The sequence below is a fragment of the Hippopotamus amphibius genome, chromosome 7, assembly GCF_030028045.1.
Source record: "Hippopotamus amphibius kiboko isolate mHipAmp2 chromosome 7, mHipAmp2.hap2, whole genome shotgun sequence".
NCBI lineage: Eukaryota > Metazoa > Chordata > Mammalia > Artiodactyla > Hippopotamidae > Hippopotamus > Hippopotamus amphibius.
Genome location: NC_080192.1, coordinates 91,487,073 through 91,514,126, shown reverse-complemented (window position 1 = coordinate 91,514,126; position 27,054 = coordinate 91,487,073). Strand labels below are relative to the sequence as shown.

The 27,054-nt window shown below is 38.0% G+C and overlaps 1 protein-coding gene across 1 annotated transcript; it reads right to left on the bottom strand.

The window, feature by feature from the left end:
- DNAAF10 (dynein axonemal assembly factor 10) lies at nt 1-26,733 on the bottom strand. Its single transcript, XM_057743040.1, has 8 exons — nt 26,447-26,733; nt 16,563-16,663; nt 13,945-14,075; nt 11,619-11,720; nt 8,599-8,714; nt 7,766-7,900; nt 4,637-4,734; nt 1-947 (listed from the first exon to the last, which is right to left on the bottom strand). Exons 1-8 carry the CDS (start codon nt 26,627-26,629, stop codon nt 740-742), a joined length of 1,074 nt encoding a protein of 357 aa, XP_057599023.1. The 5' UTR covers nt 26,630-26,733; the 3' UTR covers nt 1-739.
- Between the last annotated feature and the right edge of the window lie 321 nt (nt 26,734-27,054).

Here is a 27,054-nt window from a genome sequence, read left to right as displayed (position 1 = left end):
TTTCAAAAACAAAATTTATTCACAGAATATATTAAAAAGTTTGACAAAAAACAAGGCTACAAAAGCCCCACGATCTTATATACTTCAACCAACATCACCACAGTCAACAACTTGTCAGTTGTTGGCTGCTTTTTAAGTTAAAAAAGAGGTCTTTGTCAATCATAGTATTTCATACTCTGAGTTAAACTGCTGAAAACAGTGGCCTAAATCTCAACTGATCATGCCATTTTGGTATTTTATTAATAAAGTAATGTTCTTTACAGAGATTTACTGACACTGAAATGTCTCAAGTTGTATTTATTTATGAAGGTTAATTCACAATAGTCTTACCAAAGCAAACTATTTTAAACCAAATTAAGTCACTACTACAAAATTGTAAACACTAAAATGCAACACAAGCGTTATTATAGAATATGGAGCTTTGAGGATACAGAATGAATTTAAAATAATTAAATATAGAAAAGTTTCCATGTTTTTTTTGAAATGGAGGGGAGAGGAACAGAGTTGGTGCTGGAGACCATGGTGCGCTATGCGCAACAGCAAACCACCATCCAGTCAGGTCGCCAGACACACCGAGTGGCCTTTCACACACAGAGAGAGGCTGGCCCAGAGGTTTGCATCTGGGATCTTTTTTCATCAGTCAAATCCCACTTTGTTCAATGAGAATCAGAGGATCCCAGAATGTATTCTAAATTCTCTGAGTGTTGCTTTGGAAGCTTTCAAGTCCAAAGTCTTCAGATCAAATTTTGTGGAGTTTTGTAACAATTAGTACTCTTACCATTTGATCAAATGAACTACAGATGCACAGACCCCTCTTATCTGGACTCCAGTCCAGACTTGAAACGGGCTGGGTAGACAACGTAACGTTCTGTAGAAGGCTGACCGAGCCCGCGACTCCCATCTCTACACCCTCGGAATCTTTCTTTGACCGCTGAATTGGGTATTCACTGAAAACAAGATCAAAATGGTAAGAGGAGATAAATCTCAGCATTCGTCATTTTATTCTTATACATATACTCCAATAACTATTTTTGTTTCTCACTTGACTACTGGAACTGATAAATACTTAAGGCATCTTTCTAATGTTGAGCTGTATGGAAATAAGAAGACAATATTTCATCTTCAATTCAAACCCCCAAAAATCTCATTAAAAAGCATTCATTTTCTAAAAATGTTTAAACACCATTTCTGTTCAGCATGAGTAAGTATTTTCTCTTTTACTATGAAAGTACTAGGTTGATCTAGCATTCTTCAATAAATCTACTTGGTGCTCTAGATATCATTGCCTCAAAAAAAAAAAAAACAGTGATTCCTAGAACATTCTATTTTCTGTGAGCTGAAAATATAAATGTGTAAAATAAGAGCTGAAAGTTAACAACTCAAAAATACAATTTGGTCTAAATTTGAGAGAGGGAAAAATGAAATACCCCTCCCCCATGGAAATGAGTTCCTAGTGAAATAGAGGGGTATTCCTCCTCAGAAGGTCTTTTAAAGCCTGTTAGGTATCAACTATGATACGACCTTTATTTCAAAAGTGCTAATAAAGGCCAAGACTTTAAAAGGCATGAAGCAGGGACTTCCCTAGTGGTCCAGTGGGTAAGACTCCATGCACCAAATGCAGGGGGCCCAGGTTTGATCCCTGGTCAGGGAACTAGATCCCACATGTGTGCTGCAACTAAGAGTTTTGCATGCTGCAACTAAGATTCCACATGCCACAACTAAGAAGTCTGCATGCCACAGCTGTGTCCACATGCCACAACTAAAAGATCCTGCATGCCACAACAAAGATCCCACATGCCACAACTAAGACCCAGCGCAGCCAAAATAAATAAATAAATATTTAAAATAAATAAATATTTTAAATAAATAAATAAAAGGCGTGAAGCTACTAAGAAGCAGAACAGAAACAGAAGTAGTGATGAGCTGATACCATTCTATTCCTTGCTCCTCACAGACCCTACACCCTCTTTTGATTTTTTAAAAAGAATAAAACATTCAGATAAATAAACAGGTTACAGACCATTTTTCATGTCTCTTGGCAAAGGCTGCAGTTATTTAGTATTTGGAAGATAACATAAAGATTTTTTTCCTAAATCCTCCACATCATCTATTAAAGTTTTAAGAGCTCATGAAAATTAACTGGAAACTGGCAGAAGGGCTCCTGTACAACCAAGGCTGTAAGAGAGATACACATATAATTGGGAAGGGAAGAAAAGTCAGGACCTGTACCCCTGGTAGGGGACTCAGAAAAAGGGAGAATACACAGGTGGACACCTGCCTTGGGGAGTGAGTGATGAGACCTAAGGGCTGGGTGTCCCCAGCCCCCAGGTCCTGTGTTGGGAGATCAGCGCCCTCGGCTAGCTGAGGGCCGCGGGGACTAACAGGACTAACAGGACTAACAGGACTAACAGGAAGGCTGTAGGAAGCCTAGGATCTGTTCATGAGAAGCGCGCTGGCTTGCTCCCAAGGCAGGGTGGAGAGGTCTGCTCCAGCGGCTGCTGGGTGTCCTGCAACTGCCTCTGCACGCGCCCCAGCCCAAGACAAGTGCACACTCCAGCCCCACTCACTCCACATCACAGCATGGCACTGGATCTGGGGCAGCCACAACCAGAGAAAAGACTCATCTTGGAACTCAGATGTTACTGATCCCAGGGCGGAGCCTGGGCGGGGCAGCAGTGCCCACTGCTGGCGCTTACTCAAGCAGCGCCTCAGAAGCAACCTATATCCCTGAGGCGGCTGCTCCACCACACAGCTCACCCCTCCTGACACAGGCCAAGAGTCCACGCAGGCCCCACCTGCCCTGCAGTGTGGCTCTACAACAGGGTGGGGGGCAGAGGTGGCTGGGGACAGTGACGAGCTGTGAGGGACAAAGGGGACCTGCACCCACGGCCACATCTGAACAGAGAAAGGGAAAACAACGGCGGGCGCCTACACCACACAGGCAGCACATCAGAGACAGCCTTGACCTTTGTCCATGGCCAACATGAGCCGACAGCCCGCGTGGGCTGCACCTGCTTCACAGCACTTTCTCACTCTAGGGCAAGGGTCCCAGTGGAGAAAAAAACACACTTAAAGGGAATAAAGCTAGCTTGGGCCGACACTCTGGCTTCTGTTCCAGCAACTTGGGATCAGAACGCTGCCCTGATATGGCAATAATGGCCACTGAACAGAAGGGCTCCAGCTCTAGCCACACCTCCTACCAGGGTGTCAGCTGCCAGCACACCCCAAAGAACGATGTAACTTGTGTCCATGTCAAATCCAGCTCTCTCACCAAAGGCACTGAGCATGTGCAGTCTCTCACATAAGAACACCCCTTTAAGACTTAAATAGGTAACTATTTCAACTAAATTCAGAGGCAGAGAAAGTTAAACAAAATGAAAAGGTGGAGGAACTGTACTCAATTGAAAGAGCAAGAGAAATCCCCTGAAAAAATAATGAAACAGAAATAAACAATTTACCAGATAAAGAATTCAAAGCATTGGTAATAAAAATGTTAACTGAATTAGGGAAAAGAGCAGATGTACACAGTGAAAGAACTAGAAAATATAAAAAGATCCAATCAGAAGTTAAGACTCAATAGGTAAAAAAAAAAAAAAACATGAGAAGAAATGAATAGCAGACTGATACAAAAGAGCACATAAATTATCTAGAAAATAGGATAATGAAAATCACCCAATCAGAAGAGCAAAAAGAAAAACAAATTTTAAAAAATGAAAACAGTTTAAGAGATCTCTAGGATAACATTAAGTGTACAAACATTCTAAAGGCAGTAAGAGAAAAACAAAAAGTCATACACAAGAGAATCCCCATAAGGCTATCAGCTGATTTTTATGCAGAAACTTCACAGGTCAGAAGGGAGTGGCATGGTATATTCAAAGCGCTGAAAGGGAAAAATCTGCAACCCAGGATACTCTACCTAGCAAGATTATCATTTAGAATAGAAGAAGGAGAGAGAAAAAACTTCTCAGAAGAGCAAAAACTGAGAGTTCATCATACTAAATCCTACCTTAAAAGAAATGTTAAAGGGTCTTTTCTAAGTGGAAAAGAAGAAAGAATCTATAGGAAAGGGTAAATCCCACTAGGAAAGGTACATGTATAGTAAGGGCTGATGCTCAAACACAATGACAAGGCTTCTCCTGGAGACCAAACAGGGTCCTCGGGCTCTGTGTCCGTTCTACCATAATGATGTTACCTGAACTTGGGCAAGTCAACAATCAGGATCTAAAGCTAAGAATTTCAACCCTTTTCCTTTCTTCTAGAGGTACTGTTCTGATGACCGAATAATAATATTTCACAAAAGCCTTTGGTCAAAGTTTTCCTATTTTTAAAAAAAACTAGCAAAAACCACGATTTCAGATCTGTGAAAAGAATTGTTCATGAGCTACTCTAATATATGGAAGATGCCACTAAAAAACATATTTGGTGTGTCAAAAGAAGCTTAATATTTACAAAGTATAAAATAAGTACATTAGTAAAAAAAAAAAGCTTAGAAAGTAATGCTTATGTAATACCATGAAATTTAAAATCATATCAAAATGAACTAAGTCAAAGGAGGAAAAACAGAAAGTTCAATTGAATCCTACTTTACACCCACAAGTAACTTAAAAAGGAGCACTGTGCACTGGTAGAGACTTACTACTTCCAGAGGTGCAGGCTGCCGGCGCCTCCCGCTGTCAGGAAGAGCTCTCTGTTCTGTGGTAGGTGTCGAACCTGCCACACAGTAGATTTATGAGCCTGAACAGAACAAGAGATACGCAAGTAGTTTATAAGTTTTTATGATAAAGACTATCATACATAGAGAACACACTTGTGGTTGCCAAGGGAGTGGAGGGGTTGGGGGAGGGAAGGAGTGGGAGTTTGGGATTAGCAGATGCAAACTATTATATACAGGATGGATAATAACAAGGCTTCACTGGATAGCACCGGGAACTATATTCAATATCCTGTGTTAAGCCATAATGGAAAAGAATATGAAAAAGAATGTATATATAACTGCATTACTTTGCTATATAGCAGAAATTAACACAATATTGTAGATCATAAAATACATTAGAAAAATAAATAGAAAAAATACATAATAAAATAAATTAGGAAAAAAAAACTGTCCTAGAAGAGAAACCTGTAAAAAAAAAACCATTTTTACCTCTATCACTTCAATAACAACTTCAACAACTTCTATCTTTTCAATTATAATTACTGTTATAAAAGTAATTATTAACTTGAGGACAAGGCAGAGGGGTGGGGAAGAGGGAGGCTGGGACATACTGAGAGAGTAGCACTGACATATATACACTACCAAATGTAAAATAGATAGCTAGTGCAAAGCTGCTACAGAGCACAGCGAGATCAACTCTATGATTGGTGATGACCTAGGGGGCTGGGATAGGGAGGGTGGGAGGGAGGTTCAAGAAGGAGGGGATGTGGGGATATATGAATAAATACAGCTGATTCACTCTGTTGTGCAGCAGAAACTAACACAACATTGTAAGGCAATTATACTCCAATAAAGATGTATAAAAAGTAACTATTTTCTGGCACTTCTCTTTATAAAATGGCTACAGAGATTTATAGGGGCCCATCAGAAATTAGGAAAAGAACCATTCTTCTTTACTGTTTTACCAAAGTTCTGCTTGATTAAAAAAAAATTATCAGATTAAAAGTGTTAACATTTAACCTTATAGTATCATACAAATTATGCAAATAGATTTTATACATTTAAATATCTCTAGCTCACTCTAAGCAGGAAAAAAACGCTCAAAATACAAAAAAATACTTCTTCCTAAGGGGAAAAAAGGATAGACTGATCTTTTTAACAGACTTTATTTTTTTAGAGCAGTTTTATATTCACAGCAAAACTGAGTGTAAAGTACCAAGAGTTCCCACAAACAGAATGAATTTTAATGTAAAGCTCCTAGAGTCTTATCTTCAATTTACACCATCTGACTTGTCTAGTCTTCAAAATAAGGACCAGGAGGACTTATAGACAGTGTTCATGGTTATAATAAGCTGAGGCCCTTTACCAGTCATATTAAACAAAAAGATAGAAATGGCAACTGGATGAAGGTTAAGAGCTTGTAAATCAGTCCTAATAGTGCTATATTCACTGTGGGGAACTCGATGAGAGAGGGAGAGAGGGAAAGGCGGGTGGTGGGGGAGAGCAGGGGTGGATGGAGGGAGGAAAGACTTCTACTTTGCAGAAGCAGTGAGATCAGCCAACTTGATCTAAGCCACACATAAGGCACTTTCGCATTTTAGTTGATGATCAGTCATGACATCTGATTTTAACATTCTTTTAAGAGAATTACCATCAGCAGAGAAAAATACATATCTCAAAACACACACTTTAAGTGTGTGAGTCCTCAAGTGATCAGGTTTTAAGCTGTTAAATCTTAATTTGCTTTGTAGCTTAAACTTCTCTTTTTCTCCTGGAAGTTGATAAAAAGCAAAAAGTAACAGGGGAAGTGACTTGTTAAAATACACCATTCATCTATTTGACAGATTTAACAATTACTGGATTAACTAAATGTAACAAAAAAATGTTGGAGACACACTATAATTTCCAGTTAATGAGAAATGTGTTACAATTGTATTCGGAACAATTTAGTATGTGCTTTATGTTGGGGATAGATTCTTCTGAAATGACAAAGGCAAAACAACACTGCAGTGTATATAGTTAGTTACCTTAAGATATAGTTCATCAGGCAGTAACAGTACAATTTACATGCAATAATAATTATTTTAATAATGAAATAAGACAAAATAGGAAGGTTTGGGAAGTACTACTAAGTCCATGATAGAGGGAAAGGGAGCAAGGGAGTGAATTTTTATTTTCTGAGCATCTTATATATTTTAATCTTATGGAAACTACAAATCTGTAACTGATTTTTCTTTATTTTTACTCAAGAAAGCTCCGGTTGACATTTCCAACCCATCTCTTGCAAATGACAGGATGCTTCAGCATGAGTTTTATGGAATTCCCTTACTCCAGACATCAATTTCATTTTTTTAAAGCCGTGTTTTTCATCTGTGTGGCTTTCTTCATCAATTTTTCTAGTGTAGTAATACCAAATGTTTCCCTCTCAGCTACCTCAAATGCTATCTGGAACAAGGCAAAGTATGCATATATGTATGTATGTATGTATGTATGTATATATGAATAAATAAATCCACTTTATATTTATATTACTACTAGGTACCAATCACAGTGATTAGCACTTCAAATAATCTCATCTAATATATCAAACTGGAGCATAAAACAAAATGTGATGAAATGACATAATGCACATATGTTGATATATTCTGAAAAGTATATAATTAGTATTATGCTAAGGTATTGATATATATTGGCATATACCTAAAAGTATATAATTAGGTATTAATACAAATATTATATATTTATTAGGAAACACCAGGATAGGTTTTGTTGACCAAATTCCTAAAACAGCTAGTTTTCTTGTGACTGCTCCTAAACTACAAAATAAGAGTCATTACCAACTGAGGACTTTATTATAATCAAGAAGTCTAGCAGAGAGTGGCACAACATTGTAAATCAACTATGCTTCAATTAAAAAAAAAAGTCTAAAATTGACAAACTTTAGGAAAGTACTCTGCACAGAAAAACTTGTGAAGATCCTTTAAGAATATATTAAAAATAGCTCCCTTCACGTAAAAACCTGGAAGGAACTTGGTGACTTTCTATTTATTAGTCTAAAACAAGCTACAGAGAACATTCCTTTTCACAGAAAGACATTTCCCTCATATTTACCTTTTCTGAAACAGAAGCAAAACCTTTGGTTGGATGCTGTGTTCTCATGTCAAAAACATGAAACTTTCCTTCCAGAGACGTAGCTACTAACTTATTCATACTTATGTCTTTTCTGTCAAACTCCAAGCTACATACCTGAAAGCAGAGAATATTTATTAGTAATGGTCTAAGGACTATTACTCAAGAGGTTCTTTCAGACTAAGTAAAATAACTTTATCGGCTCCTGTGAAATCATTTTAAACAATCACTTTATCTTTGAATCCATATATCAAATACTTGTAACTGTAAAAATTTCTTCATGGCTTATAAGATCCACAAAATCATCTAGGGTACCCTGATCTCGTGGGTACATTTGAAAAGCCATAATTTAATTTTTTACTGTTATTATGTGATTATTTTATAAAGTTAAGTCAAGGCTGACTAAAGAAAACAGGAGGGAACCACATTCTTCACTAAAGATGTACAACTTGGGAATCAAAAACCTGAGAGTACTTGGGAGTCTATTACAATTTCAAGCTTCCTAATATTAGCAGAAAAAGGCCTCTTACTAGCTCATTTTAATACCACACTGCATGGCCCACAGGAGTCCACAGATGGGCCACAGGGGTGGTGACCCACCTGGTATATCACACCACATCTGGGTATGTGTTCACTTTCTGAAGAGAGCATCCCTGATTTTTATCAGATCCTCAAAGGTTAAGCCCTAAAAGGTTAAAACCATCCACACAGGGGTTTTACTGAAATGAGTTACTAAAGGCGCTTTCCTTTTGTAGTAGTTCAGGGTGGGTGAAAACACATTCACAGAAACCGAAAAGAATCCAAATGTACAGTACCCCATTTTTTATATTTGTCTCCCACCGTAAGGACATATTTCTGAGATCAAACAGCTTGATATCTCCATTGTCATAACCAGCACACACGACACGTTCCTCTTGATTGTAAGCATTGCCTGGAAATCAAAACATGACATTTCAGATCTTTATAAATGCTGATCTGAAGACTGCTAAAAAAATTAAAAACTTTTGAAACTTAACAGATGACTTGTAGCAAATGAGGTGAAGGAATCACACTGGGTAGAATCTCATTTTATTAATCCTGACAGAACATGAAGATTATTAATTTGGTATCTAATATTGTTTATAAGACAAAGCTCATTCATTGAGATTCTATCCTCAAGGAAGATATGAAAGTGTTTACTGGGTTTTATTTATTTATTTATTTAGGCTGCACCAGCTCTTAGCTGTGGCCTGCATGTGGGATATAGTTTCCCAACCAGGGATCCAATCCAGACCCCCTGCATTGGGAGCATGGAGTCTTAACCACTGGATGACCAGAGAAGTCCCTATTGGATTTTAAATTGAAAGCAAATATTCTCTCTATACTCTATCTGCAAAGACACAGTTCAAACAGTAGTAGGATTTGGAAGAATAAATACAGTTACACTTCCACTGCTTTCTTTGGCAATAACTGTATTTGAATGCAAATAGAAACTACTTTAAACATTTATTTTGCAACATGCTGTTCTGGTGTTATGTCATCTTTGCAAGGAGACCTCAGATAAGTTGTGGTGCGCGGCGATATATTTTCAGGTGTACGGATGATTGCACCTGAAGTAAATCTATAATCTACAGTTAAACACATCCTGCTCAGATCCAGGGATATTTTTTTTTTCCCAGAGTCCCTTTTGCTGAGGAAAGTGTGTTGGGTGAGAGGGAAGGCCCTGTTAACTGTGCCAGGCTCCGTGGGCATCTTATCCCAGTGCTCCTGTTCTCTACTGTCTGCAACTTCCTTTTTCTTATGAACTGCAGCCCTGCATTTCCACTGTAGGTTCCACTGAGATGACACGATAGCATCTAAAATTCAACTCATGATGTCTAAAACTGTCCTCACCATCTTCCTTTACAGACCATCATACCCTCTGTTGTACTTCTTCAATTAATAACAGCATTCACCCTACAATCATCCTCAAAATTCAGTCACCTTGGACATAATCCTCATCTCCAAAAAACTGCCAAATTTTATTTCTTTTGCCACAATATTATCTTCTGAATCAACCCCCCCTGCTCCATTCTCATCGCTTCTAACCTACATGTTTCCTGGAATATTGCAAAGAGCTTCGGAATTCATATTCCCTCTGCCACTCACCCTCTCCCCTACACAACACCAGTTCAGTTTTCCTAAAGCTCTGAACATATCTCATCCTTGCAAAAGCCTTCAAAGGTTTACCACTACCTCCAGATCATCAAAATGCCTCTGGCTATGGCCTTGTCCCATCTTTAAGGCTATTCCAACCACCATTCTTTCTATGTACTTTCCTCCCAATGCTTGAAATCTCCTCCCAATCTCCATGGTTCAAATTGTACATATCCTTGGTCTGAGGTTAGTATGTTCTTCCTCTCCAGTCATCGCTCCCTTGGGATTACTTCTGCATTTATCCATGCCTCTGTGGCCTTTTATCACTCCTACCTCGTACTACAATTAATGTAGATAGCATGCCCTCTAGACTACAAGCTTCTTGAGGCAAGAATATGAGCCTGTTTCACCTTTGCATGACCATAGCTATGCACATACTCGGCATTTACCAAAAAAAAAAAATTCAAATCAATGGATAAATGTCCTTTCTTTAAATTTAATGTCCTATATTTAAAACTGCACTTATGTCCCATAGATCAATGATAAAATGGACCCAAAGTTAATGACTTTTTGATTATACAAATTCTTAGATGATGATTCTAAACATTAATTCTGAAATTTCTCCCCAAATATGCATGTCTTCAGTTTATGATATGGCTTATAATATATATACACACACATAGAATTATAATACACACACACATTGAACTTTCCCAATTTCAGTGGTAATTTACTTTTAAAATCGGAAATCTAAAACTTTCCTCTGATTAAATAACAATCCAATTTAAAAACAACATAAAAAACTAAACAGTTCACATATATTGTTAAATCTCACTTTTAATGTCTGTTATATACACTGATTATACTAAGAAAAAGGGGAAAGAAAATAAAGGTTTAAAATGAAATACAGCCCATATCCTTTCTTCCTTTTTTTTTTAAATCTTTGGCCACACTGTGCAGCATGTGGGATCTTAGTCCCCAGACCAGGGGATCAAACCTGTGCCCCTGCATTAGGAGTGTGGGTCTTAACCACTGGGCCACCAGGGAAGTCCTGGCCCAGATCCCTTATTAGCCAAAACGATTGTAGTCTTGGTGCTCAGTAAGAGCTACAAGGGCAAACGTCAATCAGTCCTACAAGATCAATATTCAGTTTAAGTATATTAATAGAGGAACATGGTTAGCAAATTTATTTATTTATTGTAATGGCATAACAGTTTTCTAGAAAATAAACATACTCTGTATAGAGTATAATGTAAGATTTGTTAGGTTACCAGTTGCATCTGAGGCTCTACTTAGTTTCACTAATGGCATTTGGTTTTAAACTAGGTCAATATTATCAAGTTAAACAGAAGTACATAATAATAAAAAATATTTTTGAGCACTTAATATCTAAGCAAAATTCTAAGCACTTTACATGTATTAACTCTGAATCCTCATAACAACACTATTAAGTAAATTCTATTATTACTTCCATTTTATAAATGAAGCAAGCAAAAAACAGATTAAGCTTGGTAACTTGCCCCAGGTCACACAGCCTATAAGTAGCACAGTGAGGATTCAAACCTAGGCCCCAGAGGCTGCCAGTAATCACCATGTCTAGCCCTGATAAACTATCAGATAATCCACAAAACAGACAATAAAGAGACTATTGGGACTTTCTTGAAGCACTGTGCTCTTTACAATCTGATACTTCAAATGCGAGAGTACTTCAGTAATTTACCAAATGCCACTGTCCAACAGTCTCTCTTATTTTCTCCTTGTACAGGTTCCATATTAGCAACAGGATCATCTTTCTGCCTTGGATCCCACACCTTCACGGTTCCTGACATGAAAAAAAGTGAGTTGGCAAAATTCAACAGTGAACGATGACATTTCTTTCTGCCTTTTATTCTTACGGCTTCCTATGTACATGGAGATATTATAGATTTTATAACATCTGAAAAATATTCACATTTTTCTGACTTCTAATTGGGCAAGTTGTACTTAATATCAGAGATATAACCCATATGTTACTGTCTGATTTGATTTCCAATTAATAGATACACACAAAAGCCAACAGCTGTTCCTAAGTCATCAACAAGGTACGACCGACAAGGCAAACACAAATGTTATGTAATTAAAATCTTGCCTTACTTTCTTGGTTTAAGCCTAAAACAAATGTAGTATTTATTTAGAATAAAACCATTGTCATTTTAATGTTTTTTCCTTACTATTCACATACATATTGGCATTTTTCTTATAAAGATGAAAAAACTAATTTTTACATCTATGATTTCTTATATGGGGTTTTAGAATACCATTTCATATACAATTAAGTTTAGTTTCCCCACGGCAATAAAGAAGAGGGAAGACGTTAATAAAAGTAACAAATAATTCTTATCAACTTAATTTCAGCTCCCTCATTTTAATGCAAATTACAGGACAACTAACTAACTAGTGTCACTGACTTCGAGAAACAGAAAGACATAATCAAATGGCTAAAAGGCCTAAGTGAGAATAGGAAAAGGGTAAAAAAATCCTTAAAAAGGATAATAAATCCAGGAAAAGGGAAGATATTCCACTAGATTTATCATCAAGGATAAAATAAAGTTGGTCATTAAAAAGGCAGCTTCGAGGAGAAATAAATTTCCTACAAATGTGACAAGAGTTATCATATTACTCTACAGGTTCATACAAATTGATAACATTCATAATGTTTGTAATAGTTAAATGAGCAAAGAACATAAAGACATAATTCACAAAGCAAAATTAACTACCAATCAAATGTAGAGAGAAGTTAACACAAGTCGGAATGGAATACCATTTTATTTCTAAAACTGGGGGGGCGGGAAATGGAAATCAATGCTGGTAGGGTAGACTGGAAATCTACCTCATCTACTATAGCCGATAAGGCAAAGAGGTACTTTAGAAAGTTTGACAATTTTTTTAAATCATAAAATACGATTATTCCCAAAGAGCTATATACGTGATGGTACTTATTTCTTCATTATTTTTAAGTCGCTCTCCCAAAACAATAAACAAAAACTTAAAGCAAACTGAATGTTCATTAACAGGGCATGGCTAAGCACACTGTGACGCACCCACAGGATGGAATATTATCAACTTACTAAAATGGTAACTATGAGGACCACAAGCAAACAGCAATATTTATGCAGGACAAAACATGAAATAAAAAGGTTAAGACTCTTTACGCAGGACAAAACACGAAATAAAAAGGTTAAGACACAAAATGTATTAACACTGATAACACATGTAAAATTGTATCTATGAATGGAAAGGAAAACAAACCTAATAGCTATGCTGGTGTAGCAGACTTTTATTTTTCCTTCCATATTCCATACTATTTCTATCATTGGAAAAAAATATTTAATTTCTAAAACACAGCTGCTCTTGAGAAACTATTAGAAAATTAACTTCCACTTTTCTTAGAGAACAATTTCCTCACAGTCTTGAGCAGCCAGTAAAAAACTAGCTGAACCAACTAAGGTACCAAATCGCTTACATGTCGCTTGTGAAGCAACAAAAATTCTGACTCTGCTACATTCAGAATAGCTCAGGACACTGAAAGACATGTTCCTTGTCAGTCAGTCGGGGGAAAAGCAGAGCTGGCGCCCTTGGAGCTTTCTACAATGCTCAGCGGAAAGACCACAGAGCTGCAGTGTTCAACCAGCTGTCAATATGACAATTTTCACAAGTACTAATTCTGCTTTTTAAAAAAAGAAAATGAAAAGCTGCCGCCCACATTATATCGTCAGCTGCCTCAAAAACCTGTGGAGGCATTTTAAATCCTCAAGGTTCAGAGGAAACTATGGCTGTTAATAGTTTGAACTAGCTCAAAACTAAAATAGTAAGTGTTATGCCTCTATCTCGAAATACCCCCAAAGTCTGAAACAACTGACGGATATGCAATCAAACCTGCCTGTCAAAAAAGTAGAATGTTAGATTTCGGGGATCAAGGATTGAGGAAGATTTCCACATAGAATATACTGTTGCACAGACACAGCTAAAAATAAAAAAGTTAAAGTACACAGAATGGTCTGACTTACCATCTCGGCTGCCAGTCACAATTTCAGGTGCCCCTTCCCCGATTCCGAGTCCACCTACACCATCTATAGTATTTATAATTTCTTTATGGCCCTTTACAGAATATACTGGGATCTCTGGAGCTTCCAAATTCCTAAACAACAGAACACAGCTTCTTACTTACACATGCCCCAAATGTTTAGAACACTACTCAAATTTAAGAATGCGTGCCATATTGAGATTTTTGTTTAAAAAGAAGGGTTTTGCAATTAAGGTAATTTACACATTTACTTCCAAATTTTCCTCTCCACTTTAGCTTCTTTCAAGGCCTCAATGAGGGCTGTCATCATTCAACTTGAATTCTAAATCCTGAGCCCATTTTACTCAGTGGTCCTCAAAGACAAATCTATCTAGGACCTCTAAATTACGACGTATGCTTGTTAATAAAAGCAGATTCACAGGCTCCTCTCCAGACATAATGAATAAGTATCTCTGGGATGGGGTCCCAAACCTGCTGACTTCTCTGGTACAGTGAGGTCTGATAATCATTGCTTTAAATACAGAGTAAAAGCAAAGTGATTTAGAATGTTTCCAAAGTAGGCCTTGGTAGTTTGATCTTGGGATCTTTCGAGAGACAAAATATGAGTAGTATTTACTTTGTATACATTTCTTCCTTAATAATACATTATTTTCTCACTGAGTTCCATACTGATTTTCATCTAGTTATTTTTTCAGTTTATCATCATGCCTGTCACAATAAAAATTACAGTCAAACTGGCTGAAGTCTGTCTAATTCTAGGTTAGTTACATGAAGGGAATGCAGGAAAGTACCCAGTCCTATGTATGTCTGAGTCTACACATGGCTGGGTGAGGGGCTCAAGTAGGTTATGCTAATACACCCCTCTCTTGCCTCCCCCCACCCTTTTGCTTTTCTACCAGAGCCTCTATCCATATTTCTTTTTAACCAGTCAGTTTTCAATAACATACTTTTTCTTTTTAATGAACTTAGCTCTTCATGACACGTAATCTCAGTTTATTACTGGGTGCAGATTTATCAGTAAATCTTGCAAATCAAAATTTGAGAAGTTCAACCTAGTTTAGAGATGATGTTTATCTTTGTGGCATAATTGTAAAAGCATCGAGAGACTAAACAGGATCGAGGTTCTATTTAAAAGAACTCTTTTACTGTTTTTTTTACAGACTTTGAAACATCACTTCTTTTAACTTGAAATTATGACTTACCAATGAAAATAAAGCAGTAATACGTGCACTATACTAAGAAGCTCTATTAGGAAGATAGTCAACTGTTATATTTGTTGTGTATTCTTGTGCTGAAATATATTTATTTTAAAAAATAACACTCAAATTGGTCTCTCCCAAGTTCTCTGAAAGTTTATGACAGCAGATAAAAACTAATGCACTCTAATAAATGCTAACTTAATTATTAAGTAGTTAAAACAAGGGGAATTAAAATAGCTTCATTCTATGTTATATTATGATTCTAAGACAGATTATGTCAAAGTAATTTAATTACAAAGTAGCAGATTCTAAGTTAGAATCAAGAAAGGTCACAATAGAAAACATACATAGGGAAGACAGTTCCTCTAGAACATTACTGTATGCTGTATACTTTACATCTTGAAGAGTAATTACAGAGGAATTTCAATTCACTCAACTCTAATTTAAATATGAGAAAATAACTCTAGGTAAAACACTAAAATTAAAAGCACTTGGCACAACTTTGATTTTGCTCATTCAAAACACAGTTATCTTGATTTACTCAGCAGATGTGTTCCTAAGAAGCTGTGCTCAGGTAAAGCACACACAAAAAAAAAAGTTTAATGAATTGAAAGTTCTATGTTAAACAGTTAAAACATACAAAACTAGTGTTTCATTCTGTAATGCCAAATATCTTCTTAAAATGTAAATATCTAATTTTTTTTAGTGTTATACATAAGCATTTTTATATATTGTATCCTTCATGCTGGAGGGAAATGGTCCTTTATTTACAAATATGGATATTAAACACTAGCACCAAATGGCATGTGTAGAAATAAATATTAAAAATATTATTTGAGGGACTTCCTAGGTGGCTCAGTGGTTAAGAATCTGCCTGCCAAAGCAGGGGACACGGGTTCGAGCCCTGCTCCAGGAAGATCCCACATGCCGCAGAGCAACTAAGCCCGTGTGCCACAAGTATTGATCCTGTGCTCTAGAGCCCAAAGGCAAAACTATTGAGCCCATGTGCCACAACTACTGAAGCCCATGTGCCTAGAGCTCATGCTCCGCAACGAAGAGCCCGTGCACCACAATGAAGAGTAGCCCCCGCTCACTGCAACTAGAGAAAGCTCGAGTGCAGCAACGAAGACCCAAGCAACCAATAAATAAATAAATTTTTAAAAAATTAAAAAAAACAAAAAAAAAACATTATTTGAAATAGCTGAAGAAAAATGTTAGTATTTTTAAATGGATTTTGAACATGAAATCTAACAATATATAATAAAAGGTAATTGTCATATTCTTATAAATAGTTTAATTCAACAAAAAACATTTCAAAGTTAGAATTCTTTCAGAGGAAGAGTAACATGACTATCAAAGAAATTGCTTATCTCATGTCTTAACACTGATGAAATAATCTTACCATATATGAAGGTTTCCAGCAAAATCTCCAGTAGCTAAATATCTCTGCTGTAAAGATGTTGCACCAAATGTTCCACATTTAATGGGTTTGGCCTTTTCGATCTTGACAGAAGGGAAGGAGGGAGGATACATTATTTATGTAAGCAGCTATTTATAACCCATGATATTTATGGCTCTGTTATGGGAATTAAATAAGGCACACAATAAAAAAGGCAATTAAATTTTCTTCTGATAAAAAATTATCATGTTTTTCCTTTAGTCATTTTTGTATAGTTTCAAAGTACAGGCAGACCTCAGAGATGTTGCAAGTTCAGTTTCAGACCACCACAATGAAGCAAATATTGCAATAAAGCAAGTCACATGACTTTTTTGGTTTCTCAGTGCATGTAAAAGTTATCTTTATACTACACTGTAGCCTATTAAGTGTGCAAAATCATTATGTCTAAAAAGACAATGTACATACCTTAATTAAAAAATACTTTATTGCTAAAAAATGCTAACCACTTTCTTTGTTCATCCGTAAGATTCAACTCCTTATCCATTAATGTTTTCCCAGAAGATTGCAGCAATTCAGTCACATCATCAGGCTCCATTTCTAATTCTAATTCTCTTGCTATTTCCACCACAACTGCAATTACTTCCTCCACTGAAGTCCTGAACCCCTCAAGGTCATCCATGAGGGTTGGAATCAACTTCTCCCAAACTCCTGTTCATGTTGATATTTTAAACTCCTTCCATGGATCACCAATGTTCTTAATGGCATCTTGAATGGTGAACCCTTTCCAGAAGGTTTTCAATTTACTTTGTATGGATCCATCAGAAGAACCACTATCTATGGCAGCTACAGCCTTACGAGATGTATTTCTTAAATAATAAGACTTGAAAGTTGAAATTCTCCTTGATCCATGGGCTGCAGAATGGATGTTGTGTTAGCAGGCATGAAAACAATGTTAACCTCACGGGTACATCTCCATCAGAGCTCTTGGGTGACCAGGTGCATTGTCAATGAGCAGTAATACTTTGAAAGGCATTTTTTTCCTGAGTAGTAGGCCTCAACAGTGGGTTTAAAATATTCAGTAAAATATGTTGTAAACAGATGTGCTGTTATCCAGGCTTTACTGTCCCATTTGTAGAGCACAGCCAGAACAGATATAGCATAATTCTAGGATTTTCAGAATGGTCAATGGGCACTGGCTTAAAATTAAAGTCACCACCTGTATTAGCCCCTAACAAGAAAGTCAGCCTGTCCTTTGAAGCCAGTCACTGACTTCTCCTCTTTAGCTATGAAAGTCCTAGATGGCATCTTCTTCCAATAGAATGCTGTTTCATCTACACTGAAAATCTGTTGTTTAGTGTAGCCTCCTTCATGAATTATCTTAGCTAGATCTTCTCGAAAACTTGCTGTAGCTTCCACATCAGCACTAGCTGCTTCATCTTGTACTATTATTTTATGGAGACATTCTTTCCTTAAACCTCATGAACCAACCTCAGCTAGATTCAAGCTTTTCTTCTGCAGCTTCCCTACATCTCTCAGCCTTCACAGAATTGAAGAGAGTTAGGGACTTGTTCTGGATTAGGCTTCAGCTTAACGGAATGTTGTGGCTGATCTATCCAGACCACTGAAACTTTCTCCATATCAGCGATAAGGCTGTTTCACTTCCTTACCATTCATGTGTTCACTGAAGAACTTTTAATTTCCTTCAAGGACTTTTCCTTTGCGGTCACAACTAGGCTAACTGTCTGGTGCAAGAGGCCTAGCTTTTGGTCTGTCTCAGCTTTCAACATGCCTTCCTCCCTGCACTTAAACATTCTTAGTTTTTCATTTAAAGTGAGAGACCTATGACTCTTCCTTTCACTTGAACACTTAGAGGCCATTGTGGGACTAATTTCAATAGTGTTGAGTCTCAGGGAATAGGGAACCTGAGGAGAGGGACGGGGAAAGGCCGGTCAGTGGAGCAGTCAGAACATATACAACATTTACCAATTAAATTTGCACTCTTGTCAGGATGTGGTTCGTGGTGCCCCAAAATAATTACAATAGTAACATCAAAGATCACTGATCACAGATTACCATAACAAATATATTGCGAGAATTACCAAAATATGACACAGAGACACAAAGTGAGCAAGTGCTATAGCAAACATGGCACCAATAGACTTGGTCAACACAGGGCTACCAAAAACCTTCAATTTGTAAAAATGCAGTATCTTTGAATGCAATAAAGAGAAGTACAATAAAAGGAGGTATGCCTATATGTCAAAAGAATGAGTTTGGCCTTTCCTCTCATCTCGCTAATGAGATATTCAAATGCTGACACCTTTAACATCTCCACTGGTTTGCAAATATGCAGATTTCAGCATTTAATGGGGTATTCTTCAAGATCCTCTGAAAAATAAAGATGTAATAAAGGTATTATTCTTTCCGAGTGACTAAAGGAACAAGAATGCTTACGTATCTCTTATGGTTTTCCCTTCAGAACCCTATAAACTGAGAATGGTTATGTCCAATTCTGAGGCCCTTTCAGTGCACAGAGATTTGTATACTCGTGTGCACCAAACGCACTGCTATCAGCATGGACTGGCCAGTCTTTTGAGGTTTCTTTAATTTAAAGGACTACTGGGAATTCCCTGAGGGTCCAGTGGTTAGGACTCTGCACTTTCACTGCCTGGGTTCGAACCCTGGTCGAGGAACTAAGATTCCACAATCTGCACTGCACAGTCAAAAACAAACCAACAAACAAAAAAAAACCCAGTATTATATATAATAGTTGACCCTTGAATAGCACAATAGTTAATGCACATATAACTCATGGTCAGCCCTCTGTATCCAAGGTTCCTCTGCAACCGTGCATTCAACGACCCACGAACCGTGTAGTACTGTAGTATTTACTCTTAAAAAACACCCAAGTGTAAGTGACCCATGCAATTCAAACCCATGCTGTACAAGGTTCAACTGTAATCACATCAGTAAAACAACCACATGCAAACTCCACCTGCTCAAGTCACCGACATCTCTCTTGGAGTCCACCTACCCGGCTGCCTTGGTCCCTGGAAACTCAAGGAGATATGGAATTGAGGCCTATCCTACACCACACTCCAGCTGTATAATAGCACCTTCCATTTACTATCGGCCTCAACAGGGCAAAACCATTTCTCTTATTTAGTCTCTTACAATCTTTAATTTCTTTTATTATTAACATTTACAAAAATAATACGTTCCCTATAACAATTCAAACAAAACCAAAGACTGAAGGGTGAAAAGTAAGTTTCCCTTTGACACTCCTCAGAAGTAATCCCCATCCTTCTAGACCCTTTTCTACCCATTTACAACCACATGTAGATTTGTCTTAATATAAAGAGGGTCATAATATATAGTTTGTGATGATTTTTTTCACTTAGCAATATATCCGGATGAATTTTCTTCCCCTCCACAGAGTTCCCCAGTTTCTAAGGCACCTCCTCTTGTAACCTTTCAGTTACTGAGCCAATCTTCAACCCTCCCATAGGGTCAGCCTGTTTCATATACTTTGTGAAAATAATTTCCCTCCCACTTCCAATGTTTGGTTGGGTATTTCCACATAGGATATACATAGCAATTTTCAAAGAAGAAAAAAAAATTCACTTAACACAAACTATAACTGAACTTTTCTTTCATGATTCAAAAGATATCAACATATGCTCCAAGGCTGTGGAAACTCCCAGCTTGCTGAGCTTTCTCACTGTTTAGGATCTGGATAAATTAGCACTTATTATGTAGCCTGGTTTAAAATAAAGCATTTGCAGCCTCCTTGGAATTGTCCAGTAAATTTGGATTAAATTTTGTTTAATCAGTCACCTATAATAACATGGTTGTAAAAGACTCTATTGATGAGAAGCACAGAACCACAGAATGTTATTTTTCTCCTTTTTGATACATAGGTCGTCCAAGAAAACATCAGTTATTCACTACATCAGAAAACTGATATTCATTTATTTCAGCTATGTTTCCAATTTTATGAAACATATCTTACAATGGGGTAGCATGGAGGATCAAAATTTTGTCAATTTAATAAAGCAGACTGTTTCCGACTCCAAATCACTTATGTCTTCCTCACCATCCCCTTCCCCCAAATAAAAGTATCTGAAATAATATATTAATAGTGATATAGCTAACTGCCCTTAATTAACTAATTAATCACTGTAGCTATTCACCTAATCATACTATTAGAACACAATGTCTATGGCTAAACTAATTTAGACTTCCAACTTAGGCCAATTGATGAAACAGCTACCCACCCTTTCCTTCCATTTGTCTCACACTGGGCCTGAGTCTCCCCCAGCTCCAAGTCACTGAAAACAGCTTCCATGGTCTAAGGCAGAGGGTGAAGACGGGCCTCTCAGGTAAGAAACAGGTGGGCCCTGATGGATGGGAATATGCTTCCATGGATTCCGGTATTAAGAGCTGCAGGAGGGCCTGCACCATATATTGATATAACTCTCTGGGAAAATTCCCCAAATAGCCCTGGGAAGACTGGTCACCCATTTTCTTCTCTTCCACCAGCTAAAGCATTCTGCTTCCTGTAATTCCACTGTTATCCCTGGGAGCCTCTGATGGGGTCTCTATTCTTCCTAGTTGATGGAAGAGATAAAAGCTGACCCCTACTTTTCAGTCCCTACAGTAAGCACACAGTTCTAAGAGTTTACTGCTGCTAATAAAAAACTGGGAAGAAAAGGCTTTCCTCTCTGTTATGGCTTTACCTAACTTTTGCCTTTAGGCCCTTTGGAATAGAGAAACCATGTAACTGGAACCACTGATCTTCCAGTACCAACGTAAATACACACACACACAGAGCTGATGGGTATATTTTACACAAATTTAAGTTTTCTTCAATAATTTTTTTTAGCTTGTCTATTAGGAAATACTAGCTAATAAACACCAATAAGAAAACCTGGAAATGAGGACTAAAATTTTTATGTATGGTTATTTCTTGTGATCTAAAGATCAGAATATGTATAATACAGTCAATTTTTCTAATGGGGAAATTCTTTCTTGGGCAGAAGTGGAACGGATTATTGCAATATTTTATGGTGTTCTAAAAACAGCACCATGATGTCCAGATGTTCTGACACCTGAACACATCTGAGAATTCCTACCTGAGGAGAAACCAAACTGGGAACCACTCTATTACATAATGGGCCCTATACTAGACAGTTTCACGTTTGTCATTGCAGATTCTAAAAGTGGGTTTTACCGCATATACAAGGAATGGAATGAAACAAAACGTATCTACTTTTAGAGGCATAGACTCACACCAGCAGCACCAAAGCCTGTGATATATACAATGTACAAAGCCCTCTGAAGTCTGGCCTTGCCTGTCTCTTTGACATCACTTCCTGCTTCTCCCCCTGCACCCTTCAGCCACACCTGCAGCTTTTTATTCTTCAGATTCACCAAAGTCATTTCTACCTCAGGGCACTTGCATTTACTGTTCCCATGGCCTGGACTGCTCTCCCCTCAGGTCATCATGTCTTCTCCCAACTCAGATTTCAATTTAAATGTCACAACTTCACCTCTAAGAGGCCTTCCCTACCTTTCAAATTTGAAGTGAAACCCCTAAATCACTATCACTTGCCCTATTTAATCTTTTTTATTTCACTTATCAACAAAATTCTTTTATTCATTCAATTATCTATCTCCCCCCTTTCTAGAATGAGTACTACGGGAACAGGGCCATGTCCAACTTGTTCAACACCTAGTTGGTGTTCAACATTTGTTAAATGAAAGTATAAATGAACATGGGTTAATCTCTCAGTCCTAGAGCTGAGGAGAGAGAAACCACTGCCGGAGGTCATGTTCCTATTTCTCCCACCATGTTTTCACCGACAGACCATACAGTTTCTGGTGTCATTGATATGCAATCATGAAAATGGCATCCATATATGGAACACCAACATATCTGATACTATTCTGGATGCTCTTCTGTACTAGACCATCCCTTCTCTTTCCAACACATGCAACTGCAAACTAAGTGTCTGGGACACCCCTTTCCAGATGAGGAACAGGTTCAGAGGACTAAGTAACTTGCCAGGTAGATTTCAAGGTCTTTCTACTAAACTCAGCTGCCCCCAGGCCTATATGTAAATCAATTAAATAAACATTTTCTATGTAGCCCCCATTCTGTAAACCTGAGTCATTAGACATACCAAAGAAATGTTCCAAGCCTGAACTAGACTGGTGAAGTAAATGAGGCCTATTTGCAGATTTGTGTCCTTTGGTTTTACCTTCATTCATGTTTTTATAAGATATAAATATACGGTATTTATGCTTCCCTGATTGTCTCTTTCATCCTTAAATCTAATCGCTTTTATCCTTGTATATTTATATCAGATATATACGTACTAGTGGTCTGTTGTGCAAGAATCAAATTAATCTCAAAATACAGAAACCTACTGAAAAATAAATGTATAAACATATCTGCACTGCAGCAAGGGCTGCACTTTGCTCAGAAAGGCTGAGCTGTGCTGGTAAGTGAACTTAAAAAAGCAGAGGTGTTTGCTCTTTCCTTAGACATTCAAGGAAATCATATAGTAGCTAAATTAAGAGGACATTGAAACGAAGCTAATTTTTTTTTACAGTTCATAAAAGGGTCGCTTCCCTGTCCCTGTTAAATGTTTTACCTCTGGAAAAGAAAGGATGCAAAGAATTCAGCGGACGCTTAAAATTTTTCTTGCTAGAAAACTGGTTAAAAAAAAGATCTATTTTGCGAAATTTGTTCCACAAAAAAATATTAGTATATATTAACTTTTGCTACACAATACTGAAAATGACCGTCAATGACGAGCATATTTGACCTAGCTGTTGGTTTTCTCTTTGCTCTAATAAGTTAACGTGATTAAGGAAGCCCATGATCGATAATTCCCAGCAGAGCTATTTCTGTTCTGTCTGTGGGTGGGTCTTGTACAGCCTGTCAGTGTTTCCTCCTCCACATCCTGGCACTACTTAATTAACATTAAAAGGTTTAGTCAACCAAATGTTAACAAGCAGTGAATTCAGTGGCACAGGGGCTTAAAAAAGCAGAACTTTATTAGCTTCTTACTGATTTTCAAAGTGTAAACATCCCCAACTGTGATTCCACTTTTCAGGGCCACCCCAATCCTTTGGGCCAATTAGAAAAAAAGGTGCCCTCTATAGGCTGATGGAAGTCTCACATACACAAAGCTTGATGAGAGAGAGAGAGAGATGGATTTCGGTTCTCACTTGATCCCTTGGCCAGATACCTGTGTAGGGTTCAACAAACTGCTCAACTGTATACGAAGGCCCTGCCCTCCTTCCCTATCTATCTGCTTGGTGAGATAGGAGGCACCAACACAGACCCATTTGCTTCCTTCATTTTTATCTTGGACAAGGCTTGAGGTAGTTCTACAAGGATATAATCAAGTATGTTGCCTAATATTTTAACAAATAATTCAGCTAACCCAATGATAGTCAACCCTACTACTCATTAGAATCACCGGATGGAAATTTTAAAAAAATACCTATAACCAGGACTCACTCTAGTCTAGAGGCAAGAGTCCCAGTGTATCAGAATTTCTAGGGGTGGGACCAAGGCACAAATATTTTAAAACACACACACACAAACACACAAAACAACAGCAACAATACACACTCAGGTGATCCTGATGCACAGTAAGAGTTAAGAATCACTGAGATTGTACTTAACCTATATTCTTTTCCACTGCATCATCACAGCCAAATATAATGTAAGCTCTCAAATTTGTTTGTGCATTTGTTTTAGCCTCTATCTAGACAATAAGCTCTTTAGGAGGAAGGACTTTTCTTTACAATACCGTTGGTCCTTCCTTAGCATAGTACCTTGAAATGATAGGTTCTCAATGGATAGTTTATGATAGAAAAAGAGAAGAGCCAAAGGACACTGGCAAAAATATAAAAAGTGGTTATTCCTAGTGTTGAGGTGGGCAACATTAATTTTCTTCTTTTCCTATCTATATTTTTGGTATAGTCTATCATAAACACACATTACTTTCGTTAAAAAACAAAATTATTAAAAAAAAAAATACCTGCTAGAATCTTCCAGAATCTCTAGAAGAGACAAAGAGCACTATTTCTCTTTACAGAATAAATGTATTCCTGAAACGTACACAAGTCATATAGCCTTATAAAAAAAAAAGTCACAAGTCTGGAGATGCTCTCTGGTTGAGCTTTGACTAGTACTTGTTTCTAGTAATCCACCTTTAAGCTTCTTTCTGCAATTTCAATGTTTCCTATTTGTTCAAACTCCCGACCCCAACTGATTAATGATCAATAAACCAATATTTAAATGTCCCAAGTTATATCTTTTTACAGACATATATTTACTCATTCTTTTAACAAGTAATTTATTGAGCAGCTGCTCCTTACACACCACACTAAAGAAAAAACCGCCCTTACTCTCTGGGAGCTTACAATCTAATTAGAGATACATGGGACAGAATGATATATTTCCAGTACAGATAATAAATACCATAAGAATACAGTGTAAAGAAAAGTTACTTTGCGTGGGGATCCGGATAGAATGTCATTAGTTAGATAATCTGAACTGGATCTTAGAACAGCAACAGAGGACTGGGGGCTAAGTAATGAATAACATAAGGAAAGGTAGAATAGAACAAGCCACGTTTAGGAGTACAGTGCCTGACTAGAGAAGGCAAACTGAACAAGAGAAGTGGCATTCACAGAAATTGAGGCTTTCCGTACCTTCTAATCTAACCTTTCCTATTGAAACTGTATTCATCCTTTACCTATCAGTTTAAGCCGTAACTCCTCCAGGCAGATTCTCTCCACAGCTTTTGGTCCCTGAAGTTACAGACTTCCCTGTAGTCTACTGCAACTCTAAACATCTGAGTGTTATTTTTCAGGCAACCCAAATAAAGGCATTTTAAAAACTGTAAACGGGTATAAAAATGTTAGTTAATATCGTTACTCTCCAATTCTTTCACTAGTAATCTTTACAAAACTTGTAAACCTGATCTTGCCAAACTCTGCTTAAAGCCCTGCACTGATGTCCCATTTTTCTTACCAAAAAAGGCATAAATCTTTTAAATGACGTATCGCTCTTGCAACATCGGGTCCCTGCTTACTACTCTTTTTGCTTCTAAAGGAGATAATCTCTCTCCCATCGCTGAGCTGTTTCCTCTGGAAATCTCCTCTACTCCTAATTTGGCCTACTTAGCTTCTACTCAACCCAAATATGATTTTTTGTGTTTGTTTTACTCTCAAAGAACCGTGTTCCTTTATGTTAGAGAATTCATCTTGGTTTGTGTTTTATGTATTGGTTTGATTAGATTACTGACTCACTCTTCCACTAGAGAAAATAAACTCCATGATATCGGGGACGTTGTCATTTACATGCCTGGGAACATCAGGCAATCAAGTTATTCTTGCTGAAAGAATAACTGTGTTAGGTTGCCTCCTCCAATTACATAGCAGGCATCCCAGTGCCTGCTTTGGCTCTGCTTGTATGAAAAAGCATTTTACTCACTTGTACCTATTAAGAGACTCTCCACAAACAACTATGCACTACCCAGAAAGGCATCAAATTTAAACACGAAGTCGTAACGTCACTTCCAGGGACCTCGCGCGGGACTGGGAGAGTGGCTCGGGGGCGGCTGGAGGAAGGGACCAGCAGGGCGCGGATGAACTAGCCACAAGAGAATTCAGGTCTCGAACCAAAGCGTTCTACGCCCGAAGCATTCCTCAAACTGCGGTCAGTTTCGAGCCGCGCTTTGGGGGGGGACGCGGGACAAAAGCCTTGGCAAAAAGGAATGCACACCCACCCCCAAGATCCGCACTCGCCCCTCAACAGCAGTCCCAGATTTGGAACCGGGCAGTCTCGACCCGGCACCCACCTCCCGAAGCAGCTTTAGGTCCCCCTGCTGGATCTCGTACAGCTGAATGACGCCGGTGCCCCGTGCGAAGTTGCCCATGGTCACAAATTTGGCGCTGCAGGGCACCCACTTACAGTCGAACACTGTGTAATTGAGGCCCTTCTGGATATGGGCGATGATCTGAGGCTTCTCGAAGGCCGACATGGTCCAGCCTATTGACTTTGCCTCCGCCAACCAGCACACCAAACCCCCGACAAACCCTGACAAAACACTAACTTGGAAACCAGAATCCAAACGTTAGGGATAGTTTGTCCCTCCCGCTTGCCGTACGCGCTCCCAGACGCCCTAGCAAGTTGGTTTTAGGTGTCTAACATAATGCCGGATGAGCTACGGAAAGCACACAAGAGTTTTCTTCACCAACAACGCAAGCATGTTTATGATTTTACCTTTTACCTTACATATACAAATGTCTTGTAAGACGTTTTGGCTGCGAGTGGCGGGGGCAGAAGGCGCCCATAAGCATCAGGCATATTTTAGGACAGCCCGTCCCCCTCTAACAAACACACACAAACTCCTGTTTCAGGTCCCCTGCCAGGGACGTCTTAGGAAAGAGGGCGGAGCCCTGGGGC

What these genes read in the sequence shown, in the direction of transcription:
- DNAAF10 (XM_057743040.1), bottom strand. Translation starts at nt 26,629, where the DNA reads ATGTCGGCCTTCGAGAAGCCTCAGATCATCGCCCATATCCAGAAGGGC. An exon ending in GCTGGAAACCTTCATATATG is followed by an intron (nt 14,076 to 16,562) that starts GTAAGATTATTT and finishes TCTGTTGTTTAG; the next exon opens with GAATTTGGAAGCTCCAGAGA. An exon ending in CTGTTGGACAGTGGCATTTG is followed by an intron (nt 8,715 to 11,618) that starts GTAAATTACTGA and finishes TTTGATTTCCAG; the next exon opens with GCAATGCTTACAATCAAGAG.